Genomic DNA, 22,858 nt, shown 5'->3' with positions numbered 1-22,858 from the left:
AAAAAAATTTTTTAAAGAAAAATGGAAATTGCTACATGGCTTTTTCTTTGCTAAATATTTAACTAAACACTGCAGTGAGATATCCCTTTCACTCTTCTCTGTTTATGCACAGAACAGCAGCACACATTGTCATGCCTCAAACTACTTTTTATTTGCAACTACATGATTTTATGCAATTCTTCTAAACAACAACATAAAATAGATTTCCATGTGTATAAATAACTTACATACTTTCCATAAAGTAAATGCTCAAAGGTGCTAGATCATCCACTCCTACAGTATCCTCATAAGCAACAGAGCTGATGCACAATATATAAATACTCAAGTTTAATATTAAAAACTCAGGCACTTGACTAACTTTTATAAAGTTTCTCAAACTATATCAATATATCTAAAGTGCATATATATTTTTAAGAAAAGATTATTCTTAATAACTTCTCTATAAAAATAAGTTTGATGGTTTAGCCCATCTAACTTTACTACTTTAAGTATGAACTTTTAATGTGTAGTCAGGCTTATTCTACCTTCGCTCAACATGACACCAACAGACAAAAGCAGCTAGTGAGGTGCTAACATGTGAGGATTAATCCAGTGATTGCGGTCACAATGCATTCCAGGAGGAGGTACCCATGTTACTGGAACTGGGCGATATGGTTTATTCTTCCGTCCCTGATTTGGATAACCAAATGGAATGGGAGGAGGGTAGTGACTTTGATTGCCATTCCCTCGATACATTATTGGCTTTTTTCTGGGCAGCGGGTGCCACATTGGAAGAGGTGGGAATATTAATTCCGAAATCTGTAGGGAAAATAAAATGGTAAATCAATAAAAAAACAAACTCACTCACCCACAACCCAAAGAGTAGCTCTAAGGGACATTCCCTACAGTCAAGTCTAAATATGTTAAAAACTTCAAATATAGTAAGGGATCAGTATTTTTCAAATGAACAAAAATTAATAAACTCAAACACACCCCTCGAAAACCAGGTATTCTCTGGCTGTATCAACCAGAAAAGATGAAAACACAGAATGAGTAGAGGCCTGTAAGGACACATCATGTTTAAGACCGCTGGTGTCCAAAGCTGGCTGAAGAGTCACCTATGAAGCTTTTAAACACAAAAATGTCATGCCCCAGTCCTGGTCTAGTGAACAGTATTAACAACATTTTAGGAAGAGAGGCCAGGTATTTTGATGACACTCTGCAGGTGATTCTAATGTAGCCAGTTTAGCATTTTGGAACAACAGTCTTAGATTATGCTCTAAGTCAAGTGGGACATCAAGTTCACATTATGCAAAATGTTTTCAGCAGTCTTGGACCTCTCTGCTCAGAATACTGTGCCCTGTGACTATGAGTTTCAGAGTTCTGATTTCTAATCTGCTCTTAGCATAGGGATTAAAAAATTTATATTCTGTATATCAGCACTACATTCAGGATAGAAAATTCAAAAGGCACGAAGTTGTATATAGTGGAAAAAAAAAGTCTCTCTTTATCTGATTACCAGCTACCCTCTCAGAGGCAGCAGACACTAATCAATTTTTTGATTACCTTTAGAGAGATTCTATGAATATACTTGTGTGTACATCAATATACACATTAAATATCCACAATTCTGCATACTGCTTCTATACTCAAATACATATCAGAGACATTCATATATATAATGACTTTTTCCATAAATCTACAGCTAGACAGTAATGCAGTGACTATGCCATAACTAAATCAAGTGGTATCTTGTTGATAGGACATTTCGGCTGCTTTCAGTCTTTTAAAACAACAATGCACAAAAGCACACAAAACAATGCTGCAGTGAATAACCTTAGCATGCACAGTTAATTCTTGATTACCTACAATGGGGAAATGAAAACATTTATTAATAGTTCCAACTAATAATTGACCTATACTAAAAACCAATAGTGAAGTGGAATGTTTTCATTTCTTTCTACAATGGGGTCCTGGTAAGCTTTTAAAACTCAAAAAGTAGACACAATTCTGGAACAATGATTCCCACAAGCAACCACTGTTCAAATTTCTATCACAGACTGAGTTTTCCCTGTTTGTGAACACCATATAAATGGAAGGTATATATTCTTTTGTGTCTAGCAATATTCTTTTTTTGGGGCTGTAACACATGACTTGTGGGATCTTAGTTTCCCTACCAGGAACCAACTTGTGCCCTTGGCAGTGAAAACAAGAGTCCTTAACCACTGGACCACTAAAGAATTCCCTGGCAAAATTCTTCTGCTCAAAAGAATGTTTTTTAGGTCCTTCTGTACTGTGTCTATTATGAAATCTGTTTTATTGTTATTATCCTATGGTATAAATGAATATATGACTATCTTCCCCCATTCACTTGTTAATGGATATTTGTTTTTTTTACTGTTATAAACATTCTAGTAAGAGGCTTTGTAGATATGGTTCTTTTCATTTCTCTTGTTAAAATACTTAGGAGTGGAACTGTTGGGTTATAGGGCAGATGCATATTTAAGTGCCAAGCAGTTTTCAAAGTGATAGTACCATTTTTTACACTTTCATCAACAGTTTATGAATCCAGCTTCTTCACATCCTTGTCAGCACTTGGTACTGTCAGATGTTTTAATTTTAGCCATTCTGAAAGTAGTGTTTCACTGTGGCTTAAATTTACAATTACCTGATAACAAATAAGGCTGAGCACCTTTTTCATTTGCTTACTGGCCATTTATATAACTTCTTTTGTACAAGTGTTTTTTCACATCTTATACCCACTGTTGTTATTTGGATCATTTGTCTTTTATTGTTGATTTATAGGACTGATTTTTAAAGTATATTCTGAAAACAAGTCCTTTGACAAATATATGTATTGAGAATATTTTGTTCCAGCCTATACTTCTGCCCATTCATTTTCTTTACAGTTTCTTTTGATGGGCAAAGATTTTTAATTTTGATGAGGTCAAATTTAATAACATTTTTGGAAGAAATCTTTGCCTATCCTAAATAATAAAGGTATCTCCCTATGTTTTCTTCCAAGTGTCAGATTTAGCATTTATGTTTAGGCCTGTGACCCATTTAAAATTAGTTGTTGTTGTTGTTGTTTTAATGTATGGAATAAGGTAGCAGTTAGGGTCACTTTTTAAAAAATAAATGGATTATCCAATCGTTTCAGTACCAGTTCTTATAGATTTTCCCCACTGAATTGCTTTGGCACTTATTAAAAAAAATTTTGTACGTAAGGAGTCTACTATCTGTTCCAATAATATATTTGTGTATCTTTAAACCATTACCACAGGGATTGCCTAGTGGTTCAGTGGTAAAGAATTCATCTGCCAGTGTAGGAGAGGCGGGTTGATTCCTGGGTGGGGAAGATGCCCTGGAGAAGGAAATCATAACCCACTCCACTATTCTTGCCTGGGAAATCCCATGAACAGTGGAGCCTGGTGGACTACAGTCCATGGGGTCACAAAAGAGTTGGACACAACTTGGAGAGTAAACAACAAACCATTAACACACTGTCTTGATAAACATAATGACTTGATATTAGTGTGAGATGTCTGACTTGATTCTCCTTTCTTTCAATTTTATCTAGAAAAAAGCCTTTTGGGATTTTGATAGCAAGGTGAATCTATAGACCAATTTGGGGAGAAATTACATAATCTTCATTTTTAGTGGAGAATTATCTTTGGAGGTTCCTTTCAGAAAACACAGACCCCTATCAGAGAACAAAGACCCCCAAGCTAGAAATTATTTTGTCCATACTTTGATAACCTGTTTTTTTAAGGTTCTTCTTGGTAAAGCCAGATCCAAGATGAAAAAAATGGACAGGTAAAAAAGATCTTAAAGTGGACCATCTGCTCCAACTTTCTACACAATGACTGTTAAGAGCTGAACTATACTTCTCCATTATGAAATGTTTTGTGAAAGTGAATGTAATGTCAAAAAGAACTGTTTTATTTTAAAAGCACATAAAAGACACTTCCATTTCTATGCTTTTCTGTTAGAATTTTATCCCAGTAGTCTTTCAACAAGGGGGAAAACAAGTACAATTTAATTTTAAAAGAAAATCTAAAAATTAAAGGTCAATTTACTTGTAAAAATTAGTAGCAATAAGTTCAATTTGGGATTCATATTCTTGCTTTACTGAGTAACAACAAATAAAATTCTGAGATCAAATTACCACACATCTCAATGAATTGCAAGTAATTTAACAATGGTAATTTGTAGCACATAATGTATCACACAGGGAAAAAAAGTCCAAAATATTTATGTCAGTGGTCTTAAAATGATCCCCGAAATACAAATATTATGTTTACTTATCTATATAGGGACTCTATTGGGAAGGATACAAAAATAACTGGTAATGAACACCTTCATGCAAGGGCACAAGACTGGTGGCTGGGGAAGCGGAGGACCTGTCACTGTTGTACTCTGGCTTTCCAGGTGACGCTAGTGGTAAAGAATCTGTCTGCCAGTGTAGGAGACGTTAAGAGATGTAGGTACAATCCCTGGGTTGGGAAGAGTCCCTGAAAAAGGGCATGGCAACCTCTCCAATATTCTTGCCTGGAGAATCCCATGGACAGAGGAGCCTCATGGGCTACAGTTTATAGGGCTGCAGAGTCGGACACAACTGAAGTGACTCAGCATGGACGCACATACTGTTTCAAGTTAATTTTTTAAAGGTTCAGTCTCTAATACTCATGATACTCTGATTTCTTACTCATTAAAATCTAAATTCTCATTTTAGGCCAAATCAAACCATACCAGAAACCTGTTATGTTTAATTATATCTAATTAAGCCCAACTTAATAAAAACAGGTATATTTAAAAATAGACTCAAAATCAGAAAAAGTACATGTACAGAATAAGGCTCAACTCAAAAGATTTTTTTTTTTTTTACTTGACAATATTTCCTGTTGAAAAGTCCTGTTAAGAATTTTACAATCTATAATACATTAACTGTTCTTTGGTATGTGGGGTATAAGTAATAAATAAGTGAACAAACTTTGACTGCTATGTGTTAGTTGCTCAGTTGTGTCCCACTCTTTGTGACCATATAGACCACAGCCTGCCAGGCTCCTCTGTCCATATAATTCTCTGGGCAAGAATACTGGAGTGGGTTGCTATTCCATTTTCCAGGGGATATTCCCAACCCAGGGATCGAATCCGGGTCTCCTGAATTGCAGGCAGATTCTTTACCAACCGAAACAGCAGGAAAGCTCTCATGCTTGCTATATGATTCTTACATGTTAAGGCAAAGAAAGATATTGTTTTGGCTTGAATGAAAAATTAACTAAAGAAAAATTTATTGATGTTTCTCTTTAACCACAGGGAGGGAGGAACATGAAAGTTAAACCTAAAGTTACAAATTGGAAGAGTTAAAGGCTACAAAAAAAAAAAAAAGTAGCTGTTTCTGAAAGCACTAAGGATTTTAAAACATCAGAAATGTTTTATTTCCATGATTCTTCCTATTCTTTTTGAAATATATTTATCCTACATATTGAATAGTAAAGCAGACCTTTGATAAAATGACTCAGGATGCCTATTCTCATCTCAGATGAAACAGCTTCCCCTTAGTGTGGAAAGGCAAGAACTGTGATCTAAAATCTCAAGTCAGAAATCCTGGGCAATATGAGCAGAATTACCCAGGATGACCTTGCAAGCCCTGCTCAGGACCTTCAGTATGGGGCCACTTCATGGTTACCTGGTACACAGGGCTGGGGGTCGCAGCCACAGAATTCGGTTTCACTTCCACTTCCTTACATGTTTCTTCATCTGAAGAGGAGGATCCTGAATGATAATCAGAGGTAACCTTATCAAGGGCCCTGGTAACTTTCTTGGAAATCTCATCCTTGTTTTCATCCTCATTTTCAAAGCTGGCAACAATGAATGCATTATTTTTCTCTCCATACCTTAGAATAAAAAAATCCAAAAACAAAAAACTTAGAAACCCTGAAGTTATATCAACAAAGCAACAAATGTCCATAAAAACAACTGAACAGGTCTGGACATGCCACCAGTCCCGGGCCAAGAAGGAACCCTCCCAGAACTTGATTCTACATATATAGTATGTTAACCCAGCTCCATGCCAACAGGCAGGCGACAGTTTTCCAGTCTATTAACGTATCAAAAAAGTGACCTCATTCATTCTCTTTTCCGATTTTCTTTTTTACTGCCCCAAGAGAAATTCATTGATTACATTTTTGTATGCACCACTGAAATTGGCCATACATTAAAGTACTGGACATTTACATTAATACAGTAAAACTTTCTAATGAATTTTTAATTGACCCCTATATTGTAGATCATAGTAATTCAAGTCAAAAATCAACTAGACATTTCTTATGGGATTTACTTTTACTGCAATTAAATTAAAAAAGGGGCCTGTGTTTCCTGTATCTACACTGACAAAAATGAGAACTGAGGGAACTGTTGAGGTTAAAGAGAAAAAGAAAATATAGCTACTGTTGAGGAAAATAAAAGGATTTTTCTTGAATTACACTGCTGATTTCAGAGATTCCTATGATAAATGTTCACTTCTTTTAAGCAGTGTTTTTATTCTTCCAAAACATTTTTAAAGCCTTGATCTAAGAAAAACTGTCAGGATATCTAACTTTGGCTATTGGTTACTAGAAAAAAAAATTCTGCGATCAGGGGAAAATAGCATAATACACAGTAAAACTAGGAGTTTTCATTGAGAGGACAGAGAAGAAACCGACAAATCCATTCAAATAAATTAGACATCATAAACACTATGAAACAATTTCTAGGAAGTGTTAGGACAAAGGAAATGAACTGTTAAGCAGTCTTACACAACATGTAATTAAAGTTAAACAAATGATTCCAAGCTTACAAAATGTAAGAATGACTTCAAAAGAAAAATAAGGTTAACTATGATGTCAATTAATTTCAAGATAACTCATCTCAAATTATTTCTGAATCAGGATATTAACAATTAAGTAAAAGGCCTAATTACAACAAAGTCTATGAAAGTTTAAATAGCAATCAAGTAGTCTCATAGGTGAGTTCTATTTCTTTTAGCTGTGCTATCTTCTATTCTCATGGGCTGAATGGGGCCATAAATGCAATCTAAATACAGTATATAATTCCCTTTTTCTATTCTCTTTCAGTCTGTCTCATAAACTGCTATAGGATGGTGGAAAGAGCACAAGACATGTTTTTGGTTCTGCTCTGCCATGTACTAGCTGTAACCAGGTACAAGTTATGCAGTCTGTCCAGGCCTTAGTTTCTTATCTGCAGGATGAGGAAGCTGGAAATAGCTGGATAGTGGTTGTTCTTCAACTGGTGATTCTTCTTCTTAGAAAATGCCTGAACAATTGGGTGAGTTCTTAACAACACAGAATTCACAAACTACAATTTCAACTCAGGCAAAACAGAAAGGCAGGAAATCTGAGAAAAAACCCTACCTCAGTAGAAACAGAAACCTAAACCAAGGGCAGACATCTAAATGACTGAAGGATCAGCTTTATTAACTCAGATTTCTTTGACACTTGAGCTCAATTAGGTTTTGCATTTTTCCCTTGGTAGTATTTTGGCATGAGGGCTCTCTTCAGGGTAAGTGAAACAGCTTACTATATTACCGTAATAGCAGAACATGCAATTAATTCCTCAGAATTAGTAAGGGACAAGTTTTAAACTTTACAATTTAAAATTTAAACACACTGCTAAAACATTAAGACCAACTGAGTTAATTTGAAAAATATCAATAGTATCTAATGCTCTTTATCAGGAAAAGAAAGGATTACAGAAATTACAAACAAAAAAGAAGTGTAGACTACTGAGTAGATAATAACATGCCAGCTATTTGCAGGATTTCTCCTTATAGGAAAGATCTGTTTTCTATTCAGTATAATCTGAAGTATTTCACGAAGTGATTACCTTTCTAACTATATAACACTTTTGCATTTTTCCAATATCTATCCTGAGGGAATAATTCTATGAATAATGTTCTGAGTAGATTTCAAATATTTTTTACAACCACAGCCTTTAGTATACAATGATTTATTATTTTTAATGACTCACATTATTTATTCAACTATGTAACTGCTGTATCAGTTTTAATTTTCAGAATATTCCCAGTTTGGATTCAAAAGCACTAATAAATATCTCAATTTCCTTTATTAATTTATAGCAATCATCTCTACCCAATTACTAACACTTTGTTTCCTCTGGGGTTTCTATCATCACTTAATGAACATTCTAAAGATAATTTCTATTAACTGTGAAGAAACTCACATCATAGTCAATTTGGGGCAAAATTTTGATCATACAGAAGGCAATGCAAGGATTTTCTTATACTAGCAAGATGAGAAAGCTCAGTAATTTTTCATTATCTGGTATTATCATATAATGAAGTATTCACTTTAAAACAGAATGTCCACGTAACTAAAGCTCTCATCTTCAGGTGTCAAGATATGGTTTAAGCATTTCAAATAAATATGTCCATAATGTTCATGTAATTCACCAACTTCTTAAACATCCTTGGATATAGAAACTTTCCCCTATGATTTAAGACTGTTGTATTAAATATTCCTTATTTGACAGTGTGATAATATATTTGGCTCAACTCTTGCTTTTTTGTTCCCACTTCTATGTTAGACTATTACTTTTTTTGTAAATTTATGACAACAGTATCCTAGGGGACTGGTTCCAGGACCATCCCCTCCCCCTCCTCTCCCAGTGTGAAAATCTATGGCTGCCCAAGTATTGTACCTTAAATAAAATGGCAAGGTATTTGCATACAACCTGCCCACACGCTCCCATACACTTTAAACTATCTCCAGATTACTTATCATATCTAATACAATGTAAATATTATGCAGATACTTTGAATATTATGTAAATAGTTGCATAGCATGGCAAATTCAAGTTTTGCTTTTTAGAACTTATCTTTAATTTTTTCCCCTCAAATATTTTTGAACTAAAGTTGGTTGAATGCGTGGATATGGAACCCTCAGATATGGAAAGTCAACTGTATTTTGAACAGTCCCCCTTCAAATGTCATGTAAGTCTTAATGGCTTAAAAAACTATAAACTTAAAGAACTGTGCATGAAGTAAGAGTAAATCAGGATCAAAGTATAGGCCTTAAAAAAGTAAGTATTTCAATATAGTTATTTTTGTGATAGCTATTTCTTGTATACTGAAAAGTCTTCTGCAGGGATTCAGTGGACCAAGTCTACAAAACAAAGTCTGACCCTGGCCTGAGGTAAATCCGTCCTTAGTCCCAGACTCTAAAAATTGTCTGACCTTCTCAGACCAAAAATTGCTGCTATTCCTTTTTATGAGAAATAAGTACTGGAAAATCTACCTGCCTCCAGTTTTCCAAAGCAATAAGCTTACATAAGACACCAGCTTACATCAAGCAGCCCCAGGGTGGTCCAGAAAATTGTTGCAGAACAACCATGTATTTATCCAGCATGTCTTCGTCACCACTTTCATTGATGAAGATCAAGTCACAGCCCATGACCACCTTTAGAAGATATTAGGGTTACATCAAAAGCACCTCTACTACAATCAATGGGTAAACTGTACCTCTAAACCAAAGAGAAAACCCTAATGGAACAGCTGTAGGAAATCACTCACAGGGGGTTCCATGCATCTGTTCATCCTGTCTGGAAACATCTTTCCTACTTTGTCATCTAGTCAGTCAACTGCAACTCCTTCACCACTCAGCTCAAGTATCACCTACTCAATAAAATCAGTCCTCTGTATCTATGGGTTCTGCATCCGTGCATTCAGCCAACCACAGACCAAAAATATTGGGGGGAAAAAATCTAGAAAGTTCGTAAAAGAAAAACTTGAACTTCTTCAATTTAAGGCAACTATTTACATAGCATTTACATTGTATTAGGTATTATAAGTAATCTAGAGATGATTTAAAGTAAATGGGAGGTTATACACAAGTTATATGCAAATACTGCACTATTTTATATAAGGGACGTGGGCATCCAAGGATCTTAGTTCTGGCTGTGTATGCGCGTGTGTGGTGAGGAGTGTCCTGGAACTAATCCTTCACTGATTTACCAAGGGGTGACTACAGTCTTCCGTGAGGCAGTAACTTTCTCCTTTGTGCCACCAACCAGGGCATCTTGTACATATTTCTATTATAGCATAAATCTCACTCTGTTGTTATCTGCTTATTCTTTCTTCTCCCTTATTACACTTTGAACTACCTGAAAGAATAATGTCACTTTCATTTCCACAACTAAGAATGCCTGGTCCACAATGAATGCTTTTAAAGTGAATGAAGTTCAGCTTCATACCTAACACACCTAGCTTTTACAATTCTGCTCATTAGGAAACAAGAAATAATTTCCATTATGAAAATAAAACCACAGAAAGTTCACTCAGCCACTTAAAAGCCAAAAGGGGCAGGGGGCAGGGAGAGGCAAGAGTAGAAACAAACAGCAACAGAGACCAACCAAAAGTAATTATCCAGTATTATTTGGGATTAGCAACTTTCCTAGTTTGAAGAGGGGAAAGGGCACTATCAAATGCGAGAAGGTAATAACTGACCTATGGGGAGTCAAGGTATCTAAATTCTACAATAAACTTGGTAAAGCTCTTCAAAAAAAAACCCCTACTCTATCATTTCTTAAGTTTCTTTAGTTGTAAAACAGGAGTGTAACCAGTCTTTTACTATCACCTCCTAGAAGATTAGTTTACAAAATTCACATCTGAGAAAGCCAAACAACCAGCTCCTGGCCATTAAGATACGTGTATAGGCAGTACCTGAGAGAATTTCATAAAAATCAATTCCAGCATGGTGATCAGTTCAGTTGCCAAACTCAAGAACTCACCTACAGCACACCTCACATGGGTCCACCCATAGAGTGAGTTCCTTTGGCAAGCCCAGGTCACTGTACAAGATGCAGCTGTTCTCACAGGCTTTCAGGACATCAGGATCAACTCTCTGAAACTTATTGACACGAATGCATCTACAAAAAAGTGGAGTAATGTTAATAGCTTTAAATAAAATTTAAACCAGAAACTTAGTTATATCTACTAGTATTTGCCAACATGAATTAAAAAAAATAAAACCCTGGTAAAGAACTCAGGAATACCTATCCTAAATAGATTAACAAATCTGAACTAAAGGCAAAGAGACAGCAGCAGCATCAATGCTGCTGTCTACCCAGCCTGGTAGAAAGAAGAGGGCATCTGCATGAGCACAGGGAAATCAGAACTGGCTCTACCTCATTTCAGATAGTAACTACTCAACCTCACATGTACTTCAACAAGCAAGGAGTATGAAAGTTGCATGAAATTACTTAGAACTTTGAATGCAAAAAATTAGCCAAATTCCTATATAACAAAATCTCCAGCTAACAAAAAGACCTCAACTAATGTTTTAAACAATATTCAGAAATTTTTGTGACAAGTTTTGCTCTGTCATTACTTTGCTTAAGAAGAGTATCCTTTGCCTTACCTATAACTGTTCTCTAAATACCAAATCAGTCAAGGACACAGAACCATTTTTATCATGTATTAAGAGTAAAATATAATCCAAAAGTGTTACTGGCTTATTTAAGTTGTGTTACTCAAGGGTTTTCCTATTTTTTAGTTAGCAAAAAAGTGAAAAAATTCTAAACCAATAAAGACTGTTCCAGCACACAGTTTATAGGATCTTAGTTCCCTGACCAGGGATCAAACCTGGGCCCACAGCAGTAAAAGCACAGAGTCCTAACCACTGGGCTACCAGGGAATTCCCATCTGTCCCATTTTTTCTTTTAACTCAAGAAGTACTTACCACAGCTACCTAACAGAATGCTCAAAGATGGCTCTCAGTATGAATGCAAAAATACCTCTTAAAATAAGTATCCTGCTTACATAGAGAAATTTTTAGTTACAATGAAAGTATTTACTGCCTACAGCTAAGAAATGAACCAAGAGAATCCAGGTTTTTGTACTAATCCTGATTTATAGTGTGAAAGTATGAAAGTAAAAGTGTTATGTCTCTCAGTCATGTCCAACTCTTTGTGATCCCCATGGACTGTAGCCCCCAGGTTCCTCTATTCAAGAGATTCTTCAGGTAAAAATACTGGAGTGGGTAGCTATTCCCTTCTCCAGGGGGTCTTCCCATCCCAGGGATTGAACCTGGGTCTCCTGCACTGCAGGCAGATTCTTTACCGTCTGAGCCACCAGAGAAGCCCACGATTTACAAGGGGAATTTAGATTAAATCATTTTACTTCTTCTTCAGACCCAAAGCTTTAAAATATAGAAAATATAAGTTAATTGACAAATATTGATAATACTACTAACTATAATACTGTAACATCAAGAGAATAATGTGTTTATATTTAATTAGTCAATTTCCATTTTCATTTAAAACAGTGAAAAAGTTCTCATTAGATAATAGCTAATATATATTTCTAAGTAATAATAATAACAACCCTTTTTGAAAGTTTTCTAAATACTTTGTATGTATGGCCATACCTCAGACATTGTGGGTTGGTTAAAGACCAGAGCAATAAAGTATCACAATAAAGCCAGTCACAAATTTTTTATTTCTCAGTGTATATAAAAGTTATATTTATACTACACTGTAGTCTATTAAATGTGTAATAGCATTACATCTAAAACACAATATACATAGCTTTATGCTAAAAAATGCTAACCATCACCTGAGCCTTCATCGAGTCTCTGTAATAGTAACATCAAAGATCCCTTATTACAGATCACTGAAACAAATATAATAACAAAAAAGTATGAAATACTGTAAGATTTACCAAAATGTGACAGAGACGCAAAGTGAGCAAATGCAATTGCAAATGTGGCGCTGATAGACTTGCTCAATGCATGCTTGCACAAAACTTCAATTTATAAAAACCACATCTGTGATATAAAATAAAGCAAAGTACAATAAAACAAAGTATGTCTATATTAACTCTTTAAATTTTCACATTGATCCTGTGAGTTACATACTATTTTCTCCATTGCAAGAAAGAAAGGAGGCAGAGAGAGTTTGAGTAACTTGCCCAACATTACCCGGCAAGAAAGTAGTGAATGCAGGGTTCAGATCCACAACAGATGCCAAAGTTCATCTTATTGAACAACCCAATTAGGCCTATATTTATCATAACATCACCATTAACAATTTAGCAAATTCAGAGTAAAAATTTAAAACTAGTTTAAAACATGTAAGAAAATCTTTGTTCCTTTCTATGAGATGGTCTTATGTTATAGATTCTAATGTTGTGTAGGTTGATTCAAAAGTCCCATGTGCCCAGGATCAAAATCAGTTAAGGGTAAGGAGATAGATCTTACATGTATACATGTATGTGTTTTTTAACACACAGTGAAGATGTAGGCTCTGAGCTTAAAAAAAAATATGTAAATATAAAGGCTTAGAGACACTGTTTCAACAAAATTTGCATACCATACATATTTCTATGCTATTTTTTTTTCACTCTAGATACTGTGACTACTTACCCATTAGCCACTCTTCAAAAACAAGATTTTAAAAGCTGCATAAAAATAGTCTATCATTTACTTGACAGTGTAGTGCTTTCCAATTTTTTGCAATTATAAAGTGTAAGAAATATCCATATTCATACATATTTGTCTGCATTTCTGATTATGATTCTAGAATAGATTTTAGGAGACTCAGTTTTCAAAGACTATGAATATTTTTACAGATCTCGGTAATGTTGCCAAATTGCCCTTATTTGTGTATGTTGCAGAGAAACATACTAATATAAAAACTTTAGAAGAAAAAGAACACTTCCAACCTACTCTATGAAGAGTCTAAAACTTTGGTTAATTCTATAGTCTACTAATTTTTATAAAAGAAAACAACCCACTATTAACTCTAATAGTTTTCTACTTCAAAGATGGCTTCAAAATGACTCAATAATGATAGTTCTGATTACATGCCAATTTAATCCTGTTTGGCTAACTTTTTTCCTCAAGTTTTTGAAATTAATGGAAATGAAATTGTACACTGTCTGATCTTTAAGCATTTATTTGACAGTGTCTCCTTTTTCAGTAACAGTACAGTGGCTTGGCACTACCAAAAGCCTTAGTCCAATGTCAATTACATCAGTGTAAAAAGCCTCAAGAGCTCTAATTCACAAAAGCTGTACACTTTATCAGAAATGAAGATATGCAGGAAAAAACTGAGAGAATCAAGTGAGAGGATAAAAAACAATAACTTGAATTATATCCACATCTCTACTTTCACTCACATTTTCCAGTATACTAGGAAACCTCTTTGGATAAAAATGAGAGAGAAATATATCAATTACTTTGATTCTTTTCAACAGATCACATGCTTACCTTGCTTTTCACAAATGAAAACTAAACAAGTCATATTTTTACCTCCTTTGCACACTGAATAGTCATACACTTGACAAGAACACAGTGACTGGAAGAAAATTCTTTTTACTGTGAAGTGCTGATTTGTGGAGGAATCTTTAGGGGCAGCAATATGCATAAATAAAAGAATTTATATTCATGACAGTCACAACTGTTCCACTTTTATTTTTTGGTCACATCCACAAATGGGACACAGTTTGACAGCTGAGTTTAGTAGAACATTCTCAACTCAGGTTCCCAAGTAGTCACATAAACACTAAAGAGAGAACATGCCAGGACAAGTTTTACAGGAGTCTGCTCTTCTTTAAACTGTATATGCAACTTATAAACTGGAGTACAAAAGACAGCTGGGAGTGAGAACTGCCTTCACCCTCAGAGACAAGGCAGTGGTCAGACTGTGGTGTAACAGAAAGCTCCTAAGAATTTAGGGTGAGTTAGACCTGAATTCAAATTCCAGAGCTAGTATTTACCATTTGCAAATCATAGGTAAGTTACCTTCATCTATAAAATGGTTACACTGGCTTCTACTACAACGAATTATGCACAGTACAAATGAAATCATTCCTGTGTCGAGAACATATGAGGTGTTCTAATAATCTTATTTCTCATTTGCCAGAAAACTTTTAATATGTCGCATGTAATTTACTTTTAGATACAAGGATCTCATTTCTCTCAGCTCTTACCATGCCCTTTTCTAAGTGATAGTTTCAAGGGTCCTCTACAATTGTGAAAATCCTCAACTACCTGTGATACACAAAGAAAAACACTCAGGAGTCACACTATGACCACAAAACTAATTCCCAGGAGTCTACAGATTGGCATCCCAAGTCCAGGCAGTAGGAGTCCCAACAACAAATGCTTGTATTTTTAAGTGAATAAGGAAAAAATAAATGAGCCACTCCTGAGCTGGGTATGATGCAGCTAAACTGTGAAAGACATAGACAGGACACCATCACTCCTCTGGCTCCTAACCCTAACCCTAACCCTTTGAGGAGCTGATGATCATCCCCTTCACTCAGTCCAATTCAAATGTCCAAGCTAATCCTTTACCTGTAGGCTTGTCCTTTTGATGGTTTTTCCGGATACCAGTGATTTTTATATTTTTCTTGAAGTATCAGGGTCAATTTCTCAGCAAACCTCTCGACTGCTTCTTTTTTCAATTTATCATGTTTTCGAACTAGTCTTGTGAAAAAGAAGACTACAGCAGCAATTTCGTTCTTCATTTTCTCCTGCAAAGATAAAATAGTTTTTCTCAAAAAAGTGGAAACATCAAAATTTGAAGATAAAGCTCTGTGAAATATACCTCCTTTACAGCCCCCTTTCCTCCTGCCAATTTTATCTCATGTTTCATTGGCTGATATCTGGAGCAAGGAACAGTCACTAATTTATGCCATAAAGACCTTATTATTAAATACTGCTTAAGAATTTTATCACCTTTGTAAGGAGTTCACTAAAGAGAGCACACCAAGTTGTTCCTGTTAGCTAAAATAAAAATCAGAGATATCACTCAGAAGTACTACAATGATACCACTATAAGCTTTTACTACATGCATAAATATTTAACTATAATAATTCAAGTTTAAAATTATAAGAAATAACATGTACTTTAAAACATAAAAAAGTCCACTTTAAAATCCAGTATTGTAGAGCCAATATAGAAAACAGTTTAGCAGTTCCTAAAAAGGTCATATATATAGGGCTACCACATGACCCAGCAATTCTACTTCTAGCTCTATACCCAAGAAAAATGAAGCCATATGTTCACACAAAAACTTGTACACAAATGTCCGCAGAAACATTATTCATAATAACCAAAAAGCAGAAACAAACTAAATGTGGAGCAACCGATATATGCATAAATAAAATGTGGAATATTATTCATCAACAGAAATGACAAACTGGTAGGTGCTACAACATGTATGAAACTTGAATACATTATGCTAAGGGAAAGAAGCCAAAAGACCAAATACTGTATAACACTATATGAAATGTCCAGAATAAGCAAATCTATATAAACAGGAAATAGATTAGTGGCCTAGGGGTAGGAAGAATGGGGGAGGAGTGATGTCAGTGAGTATAAGACTGCCTTTTGAAATGATGAAAATGTCCTAAAATTGACTGTGGTGATGGTTCTACAACTTAATGAATATACTAATACCAATGAACTGTACATTTTAAATGCGTGGATTATAGAGTGTGTGAACTATATTTCAACAAACCTGTCATACACAAAGATCCACCATCGAGCTTCTCTAAGTATTCTTTCAGGACCAGAGACATAGGTAAATATGACCAAAAAACCCAGCTCTATCAAAGCATATTTAAGAAAGTGGAAATTCAGGATCATTCATGGAAAACCAAACTAAAAGGAATAATTAGACATTCAGTTGCATTTTGGAACTGCCTCAAGAAGGATTCTTTTTAAACGTCAGATCTGATTTATCATTGATTAATCCATAAAAGCAAAAACCTTGTACTGGATATCTTTCTTGTACTGGGATTGTTTCAATGTATATTCTGTCTTTACCCGATGAGCTCATTCATTTGGCTGCTGTAAGTAACTTGGAGTTATCAGATGCTGCATTTACTAAGCAACACCACCTTTTCAGAGCCAATTATTAAAGACATACAGCCTCTGCTATGTCTGGTGTAAAAACTGACTAACCTAGCCTATAGTTCTTTCAGATTTAAAAACTAAAGCTGATTCTGTTAGCTTCCTTTTTCTTTTCCCAAACTTCCTCTTAAAGTCTGTCTTCATAGTATGATTCCTTTCCTCCTTGTGCAAATTCAAACAAGGGACATCAGTGTGAAATAAATTCTGTATGGTATTTGAGAAGTATGCTGGCAGCCATAGCTACCCTGATCCTAGATGGGAAGACACCCAAACCTTCCTCCTGGAACCCTAGAATGGGTTTCTTCTATGGCCAGCGGCACACAACCCCAGCCCTCTGCAACTGCTGTGCAGCCTCCTGTTGAAAAAAACGTCAGCCATTTCCACATATAAAGCTATATTTATACTCCACCACGTTATGATAGAAAAGAAAACCCACTGCAATTTAATATATGCTTTGGGATGAAACTTGCTGATGGAACTACATCAGCCTCCACCCCACCAAAGAAAACAAGGAATCACGCTAAAGAAATATACTCCATCCCCAACTAACTCATTTTCTTCATTCAATTTGCCAACTCTGCTCTACATATCTGAGTGTGGGGTTTTGTTTTCCTTTCCTGCCCCCCTCCACCCCTCCTCGGCCCTCTGTTTCACATCAGAAAATAAAAGGAAGAAAGGAAGGAAAGAACCACTTAGTGGTGGCTTTGGGTTGTAACACAAGATGAGTCATACGGAATTTTTTTTTTTTCCACTTTTGAAGGAATAGTGCCTGATTTGCTGACAATTTAACCCACCCTCACAGGTCAGTATTCCAGGAGGATCCGAAGGGTACCCCCCAGAGGGGAGAGTTATGAAGTCAGGAAGCAGAACCCAGCAAGGCCCAGAAGACCCGAGGTACGCAAGCGAAGTATCTCGAGTAAGGGGCCACAAACCCTCCACCCACACTCGGAGCGAAAAGCTCCCATTTTAAATCTCGCACGGTGACGTCATCCGGGGACGTAGTCACCGCGGCAGCTCCTCAAGTTCTACTTTGTTCCACAGTCTCCTCGGCTCCCGGCGGCGGGCCGAGAACCCCAAGGAAAACCCAGCCCTGCCTGCCAGGAGTTTATAACTTTGTACTTTTCCCTCCCTTGTAACGAGAGGCGAGTCGAGCCCGTTTCTGGAAACAAGTATTTTTCCGGACAGACTTTCCCAAGGTTGAGGGAATCCCAGCCGCGGGGGGCGGGTGAGGAGCCTCGGACCAGCCTCGCGGCGCCACAAAGCGGGCTCCAGACCCCGAGAGGCAGGATTCCCGCGGCGCTGGGAGGTGGGCTTTTCATGCCCCGGCAGCCCGCGGCCCGGCACTGGCACGGGGCTCTTGAGGAGCGCTAGGTGAGGGGGCACCCCACGTATCCACCCACTCCTGGAAGAACCGCCCGCGAGCGCGTCCAACTTCTGCAATCGCGGATTTTCCCGAGTTAAGGGGGCAGGGCCCCGAACCCCGTTCCCTTCCTCCCCCGCGAACAGTCGCGCAGGGTCCGTCGCCCCCGGGCAGGTTCCAGCCTTCGGAGGCCCGGGTTCGAGAACTCGACTGCCCTCAGGCGCGACCTCCCTCCACCCCGACATAGGAAGCCGGGTCTCCGGGTCCAGAAAACCCACGGCCGCGCGAGGAAGGCTGTCGCCCACCCCGAGCGGAAGGTAACGCGCTGTGGAAACGTGGCAGGAGCCTCTAGGCGGCGTCTCCGTCGTCGCGATGCCCCTGAGGGTCTCGCGGAAACCCTCGAGGACCGCCCCCTTCAGTTCCCAGCCCTTCCTTCGCGCCGGGCCAGAGCCGATGCAAGCCTGTTTGACCCAGCACTCCTCGCGGTCCCCCCACGCACTGCCCGCCCGCGAGCCTTCGACGTGGCCTCCTGGGCGCCCGGACCACCCTCCTCCCGCTGCCCTGAGCCCCGCCATGTCCGCCTCCTCCTGGCCCAGTCCTCTCACCGCCGCCGCCTCCGCTCTGGGGCCACAGATTCGGCGACCCCAACAGTCCCCGGGCCGGGAACCGAACGTACCGCCTTAGCGGACAGGCGCTCAGTGGTAACGAGCGCTGCAAGCCTCGTCAGGCTTGTGAGGCTCCCGCGTCGTCGGGCTGCCAAGCGCGCGCTGAGAGGGCGGGCTGGCTAGCGCGCGAGAGCTAGCGAACGCGGCCCAGAAGCGACGCGCGGGGGGCTCGCGGGCCGGAAGAGGGGCGGGGCGATGACCCGGGAAAGGGATGGCGCCGCTCAGGACTGGCTCGCGCTCCTAGGGGGAGGAGCCTGAGGCGGGGCTTCGCCTCGGCCACGCCCCCGGGGCGCCGGCCCCGCGGCGCGGGCGGCGAAGCACCCTCAGTCGTATCACGCGCGCGGCAGACCCTCCAGTCCGAGCACCAGGGCAACAACGCCATGGGCTTCCCCCTTCCGGAAAGAATGGCACTGAGGGTCTAGCGGACTCTCGCCAGCCCGACCCACCTGCCGCAGCCCCTTCGTGGGTCGCGTGGGCCACTTCCCCTCTGCTGCTGGGGTCTCTGCTTCTTCCTCTCGTGTCTGCTTGTTGCCCTGAGCCCTGACACCCCGTGGCGGGGAGGGCGAGTCTTAGACCCTGCTCTGTAGAGGCCCAGCTCTCTAGTCCCCGGGCTTGGGGGGCGGCGGTGAGGGATGCGAGTAGGGGGCGTTTACACAGATCAGACGGAAGGCAGACGTTGCTTTTGTGGACAGAACCTCTTCATTGGTTTGATAATTAGGGGCACGTCAGCTGTGCAGCCTCTTGGTGACATTTCAGTTTGTTTCAGAGTCCTAGTTGGGCCGCTCCCTGAGCGGCGGGTAGCTCCCTGAGAGCAGGGACTGCCGCCTGCTGACCTTTGTGTCCCAACCGCACACCAAAGAGGGTCTCCTGCACAGAAGAGGGTCTCCAGGGATATTAGCTGAATGAAACCTTGAGTCCAAGCTTTCTGTTTCCCAGACGCTTCTAGTCAAGGACTTCCACATGCAAAATTTAATCTTTGACCAAATACATATGTGAAAAATGTATATTAATTTTCTGGGCGGGGGGGGGACATCTTTCTAACGTTTCTTACTGGCCCCATGGTATTCGTTTTGTGAAAGCACTTTAATACATTAAACAGGCCAGAAAAATACAAGATATTTCTACTTTTTTCTTTTAACTGAAAACTAGCTTTCATTGTTTCTAGCCAAAGCATAATGCAAATTACTCAAGAACTTATTGTTCAAGTTATATGTTGACCAGATATTTCACTGCCTGCTAGGCCTGGGAGTATTTTAAGTTTGCATTACTGGTGGTGAGTGTAGCCTATTTGCAAATTCAAAATGCTAATATTTTAGCAGTAAAAAAATATGCGATTCCCAAACCAGTACAATAAAACTGTGTGTGTGTGTGTTTGTATAAAGTATACTGTTCTAACTGAAGCTACTCACCGGTCATTTAAAAAGGATACTTAAATTCACACCCTAGTCTGTTCTAGGAGATACGAAGGTGTTTTCATTCTAATCTCATAACGGAGGTTATTTTCCTGTTGAAGCCTTTTCTGTCTACAATTTAATAAAATAGCTAGGCAGTGACAAACACTACTCAGAACTTGTCCAGAAATATCTATAGCTCAAGATTAGTATTTTGATGTTTTTTAATAAATCTGTGACCCATATGGTCCAGTCTTAGAGCACTACTATATTCAAAACACACAGGAATACCTGAAACCCAATTTCAAAATCCAAAAAATTCTCATAGCCTTGAAACTGGGAAGCAGGTAATTAACAAACTATCTTAAACACTTCTGTCATCAACCGTTCTTACACAAAGTTACTGATTGTGTGCCTCTTTTTCAAACCACCCTACTCTTCTTCAGTTCTGGCTGTGTGCTTTAGATCTTTCTCCCTCAGCTCTTTCCTCTTAATTCAGAATCACACAAGCCCAAAAGAATTGGTCTCAATGCAGGTCCCTACTCTAGGAGGCTGGAACAGGGGAACAGAGCTGATACAAACAATTACCCATTCATATGGGTTTTTTCCTTTCACAGTTGATTTCTTTTCTCAGTTCACTCTAAATGTTCACTAAATCATGTATTAATAGATGTAGTTTTCTTTTAGCACAAGCTGTTTCCTTTGAGAATGAGCCACCTAAATGAGCCTAGGGCAAGGGCTGTATAATCACACACATAAAGTCACAGAGACCATGATTCAACAATCACCAAAATTTCAAATCTGTTATTCCTTTGAGCTCAGAGAAATTCAGCATTGAAAGCACAACAGTCTCAGGTACCATCTTCTCAATCCACATTTCTAGGGGAAAGTGTGCGGCCTTTGAGGGCCTTTGGAGGTCTACCAAGTGGGATTTAAGACTTTTTAATTCTAAAAACACTTCAACATATTACTTCAAAAATTTCCAGGACCTAACCACTTGGATGAATTAAAAGAAACTAAATCTGCTTTCTTTGCTTCAACTTTTTAAATATCCATAAACTGGCAGTAGTTTAAAACAACATAAGCATAAAGAAAATTTGTAATCTTCATTATTTTCTCCATTACATCATGCAATAAAACTGACTTCCAAGAGTCACAACACAAACTCTCTTGATGAATGAGGCAATGGAAACTGGGCAAACCAACATCTTATTTTGAGTTGCATTAACTCTTAAAACCCTCCTCCCTGTCCCAAATATGGTCTATCTTTTTTGGGAAAAAAAAGGTTTTGATCAAGCTTATCAGAAGTTGGTTGTTATGTTATTGTTTATTTGCTTGATTTGTGTCCCACTCTTTTGAGAGCCTATGGACTGCAGCCCATCAGGCTACTCTGTCCATGGGATATCCCAAGCAAGAATCCTGGATTCCTGCCATTTCCCTCTCCAGGGGATCTTCCCAACTCAGGGATCCAACCCACGTCTCCTGCATTGCAGGTGGATTCTTTACCACTGAGCCACCAGGGAAGCCCATGGAAATTGCTTAGGATTTGTCAGTTCACATGAATTAGCTTAAGAAAATCTGTGTGTTTAGTCATTCAGTCGTGTCCGACTCTTTGTGACCCCATGAACAGTAGCCCACCAGGCTCCTCTGTTCATGGGATTCTCCAGGCAAGAATACTGGAGTGGGTTGCCATTTCCTTCTCCATAAGAAAATCTATAGGTAGGTTGCACACTCTGGACTCAAATAGAGCTTCATACTGAAAACTTCTGGTATAGGATTTCCCTGCTTGCCAGGAGAGGTGCCAGTGTTGTTGGATTCCTTGCACAATACTCTCTTGTTCTTCACACCAGCAGAATTCACTATTAGTAAGCAGTATGTAAACTCCTACCCCTATTCAATATAACGAAAGTAAGAATAAAGATATATTCATTAAGCAAAACATTCAGAAATACTGTGAAAGAAAGAACTGTTTAGAAACACAGTTGTGTTAGGGTTCTTCAGAGAAACAGAACCAAGAGGATACATATATGGCGAAAGAGATTAATTTCAAGGAATTGGTTCATGAGATTGTGGGAGCTGGAAAGTCTGAAATCTGTAGGCCAGGCCACCAGGAAACACAAAAGAGTCAGAGCTGCTGTCTTGCGTCCAGAGTCCATAGAAGGGATTTTTATGTTAACCTGTTGAGGAAGGAGTAATAATCCTTCTACTCTGGGAAATCTCATTTATTTGCTCTGAAGGCCTTCAAATAATTGAGTCCCACCCATGTTATTGAGGGTAATCTTTTCTTGAACTCCTAGTTATAAATGTTAACCAACATCTACAAAATACCAGTTGCAGCAATATCTAGGCTAGTGTTTGACCAAACAACTGGACACCACAGTATGACCAAGTTGACACATAAAATTAACTATCACAACTACCTTCATTCAATAGTATTTCCTCAGTAGGTTTAAAAATATAAATTCCCTTAATGAACACTGTAAAGCTTGCTTTTAATAAGAAAACAAATCCCCTCATTTTTA

At 38.5% G+C, this 22,858-nt stretch overlaps 1 protein-coding gene and 1 non-coding gene across 3 annotated transcripts; both read right to left on the bottom strand.

Moving 5' to 3' along the window:
• Nucleotides 1-126: 126 nt before the first annotated feature.
• On the bottom strand, nucleotides 127-19,126 carry BTG3 (BTG anti-proliferation factor 3). 2 transcript variants are annotated; one of them, XM_061427075.1, is made up of 5 exons: nucleotides 18,957-19,126; nucleotides 15,357-15,535; nucleotides 10,789-10,926; nucleotides 5,672-5,879; nucleotides 127-798 (listed from the first exon to the last, which is right to left on the bottom strand). In XM_061427075.1, the coding sequence occupies exons 2-5, from the start codon at nucleotides 15,527-15,529 to the stop codon at nucleotides 559-561; spliced, it is 759 nt and encodes a 252-aa protein (XP_061283059.1). In that variant the 5' UTR covers nucleotides 15,530-15,535; nucleotides 18,957-19,126; the 3' UTR covers nucleotides 127-558. The 2 variants fall into 2 exon arrangements, with proteins under 2 accessions (XP_061283059.1, XP_061283081.1); XM_061427097.1 differs by having other exon boundaries at nucleotides 18,886-19,115.
• On the bottom strand, nucleotides 11,621-11,693 carry TRNAK-UUU (transfer RNA lysine (anticodon UUU)). The gene has a single exon. It is a non-coding gene; the product is annotated as a tRNA-Lys (tRNA).
• Nucleotides 19,127-22,858: the final 3,732 nt, after the last annotated feature.

Source organism: Bos javanicus, chromosome 1, assembly GCF_032452875.1.
Source record: "Bos javanicus breed banteng chromosome 1, ARS-OSU_banteng_1.0, whole genome shotgun sequence".
Taxonomy (NCBI): Eukaryota; Metazoa; Chordata; class Mammalia; order Artiodactyla; family Bovidae; genus Bos; species Bos javanicus.
This window is presented reverse-complemented; position numbering and strand designations above follow the sequence as displayed.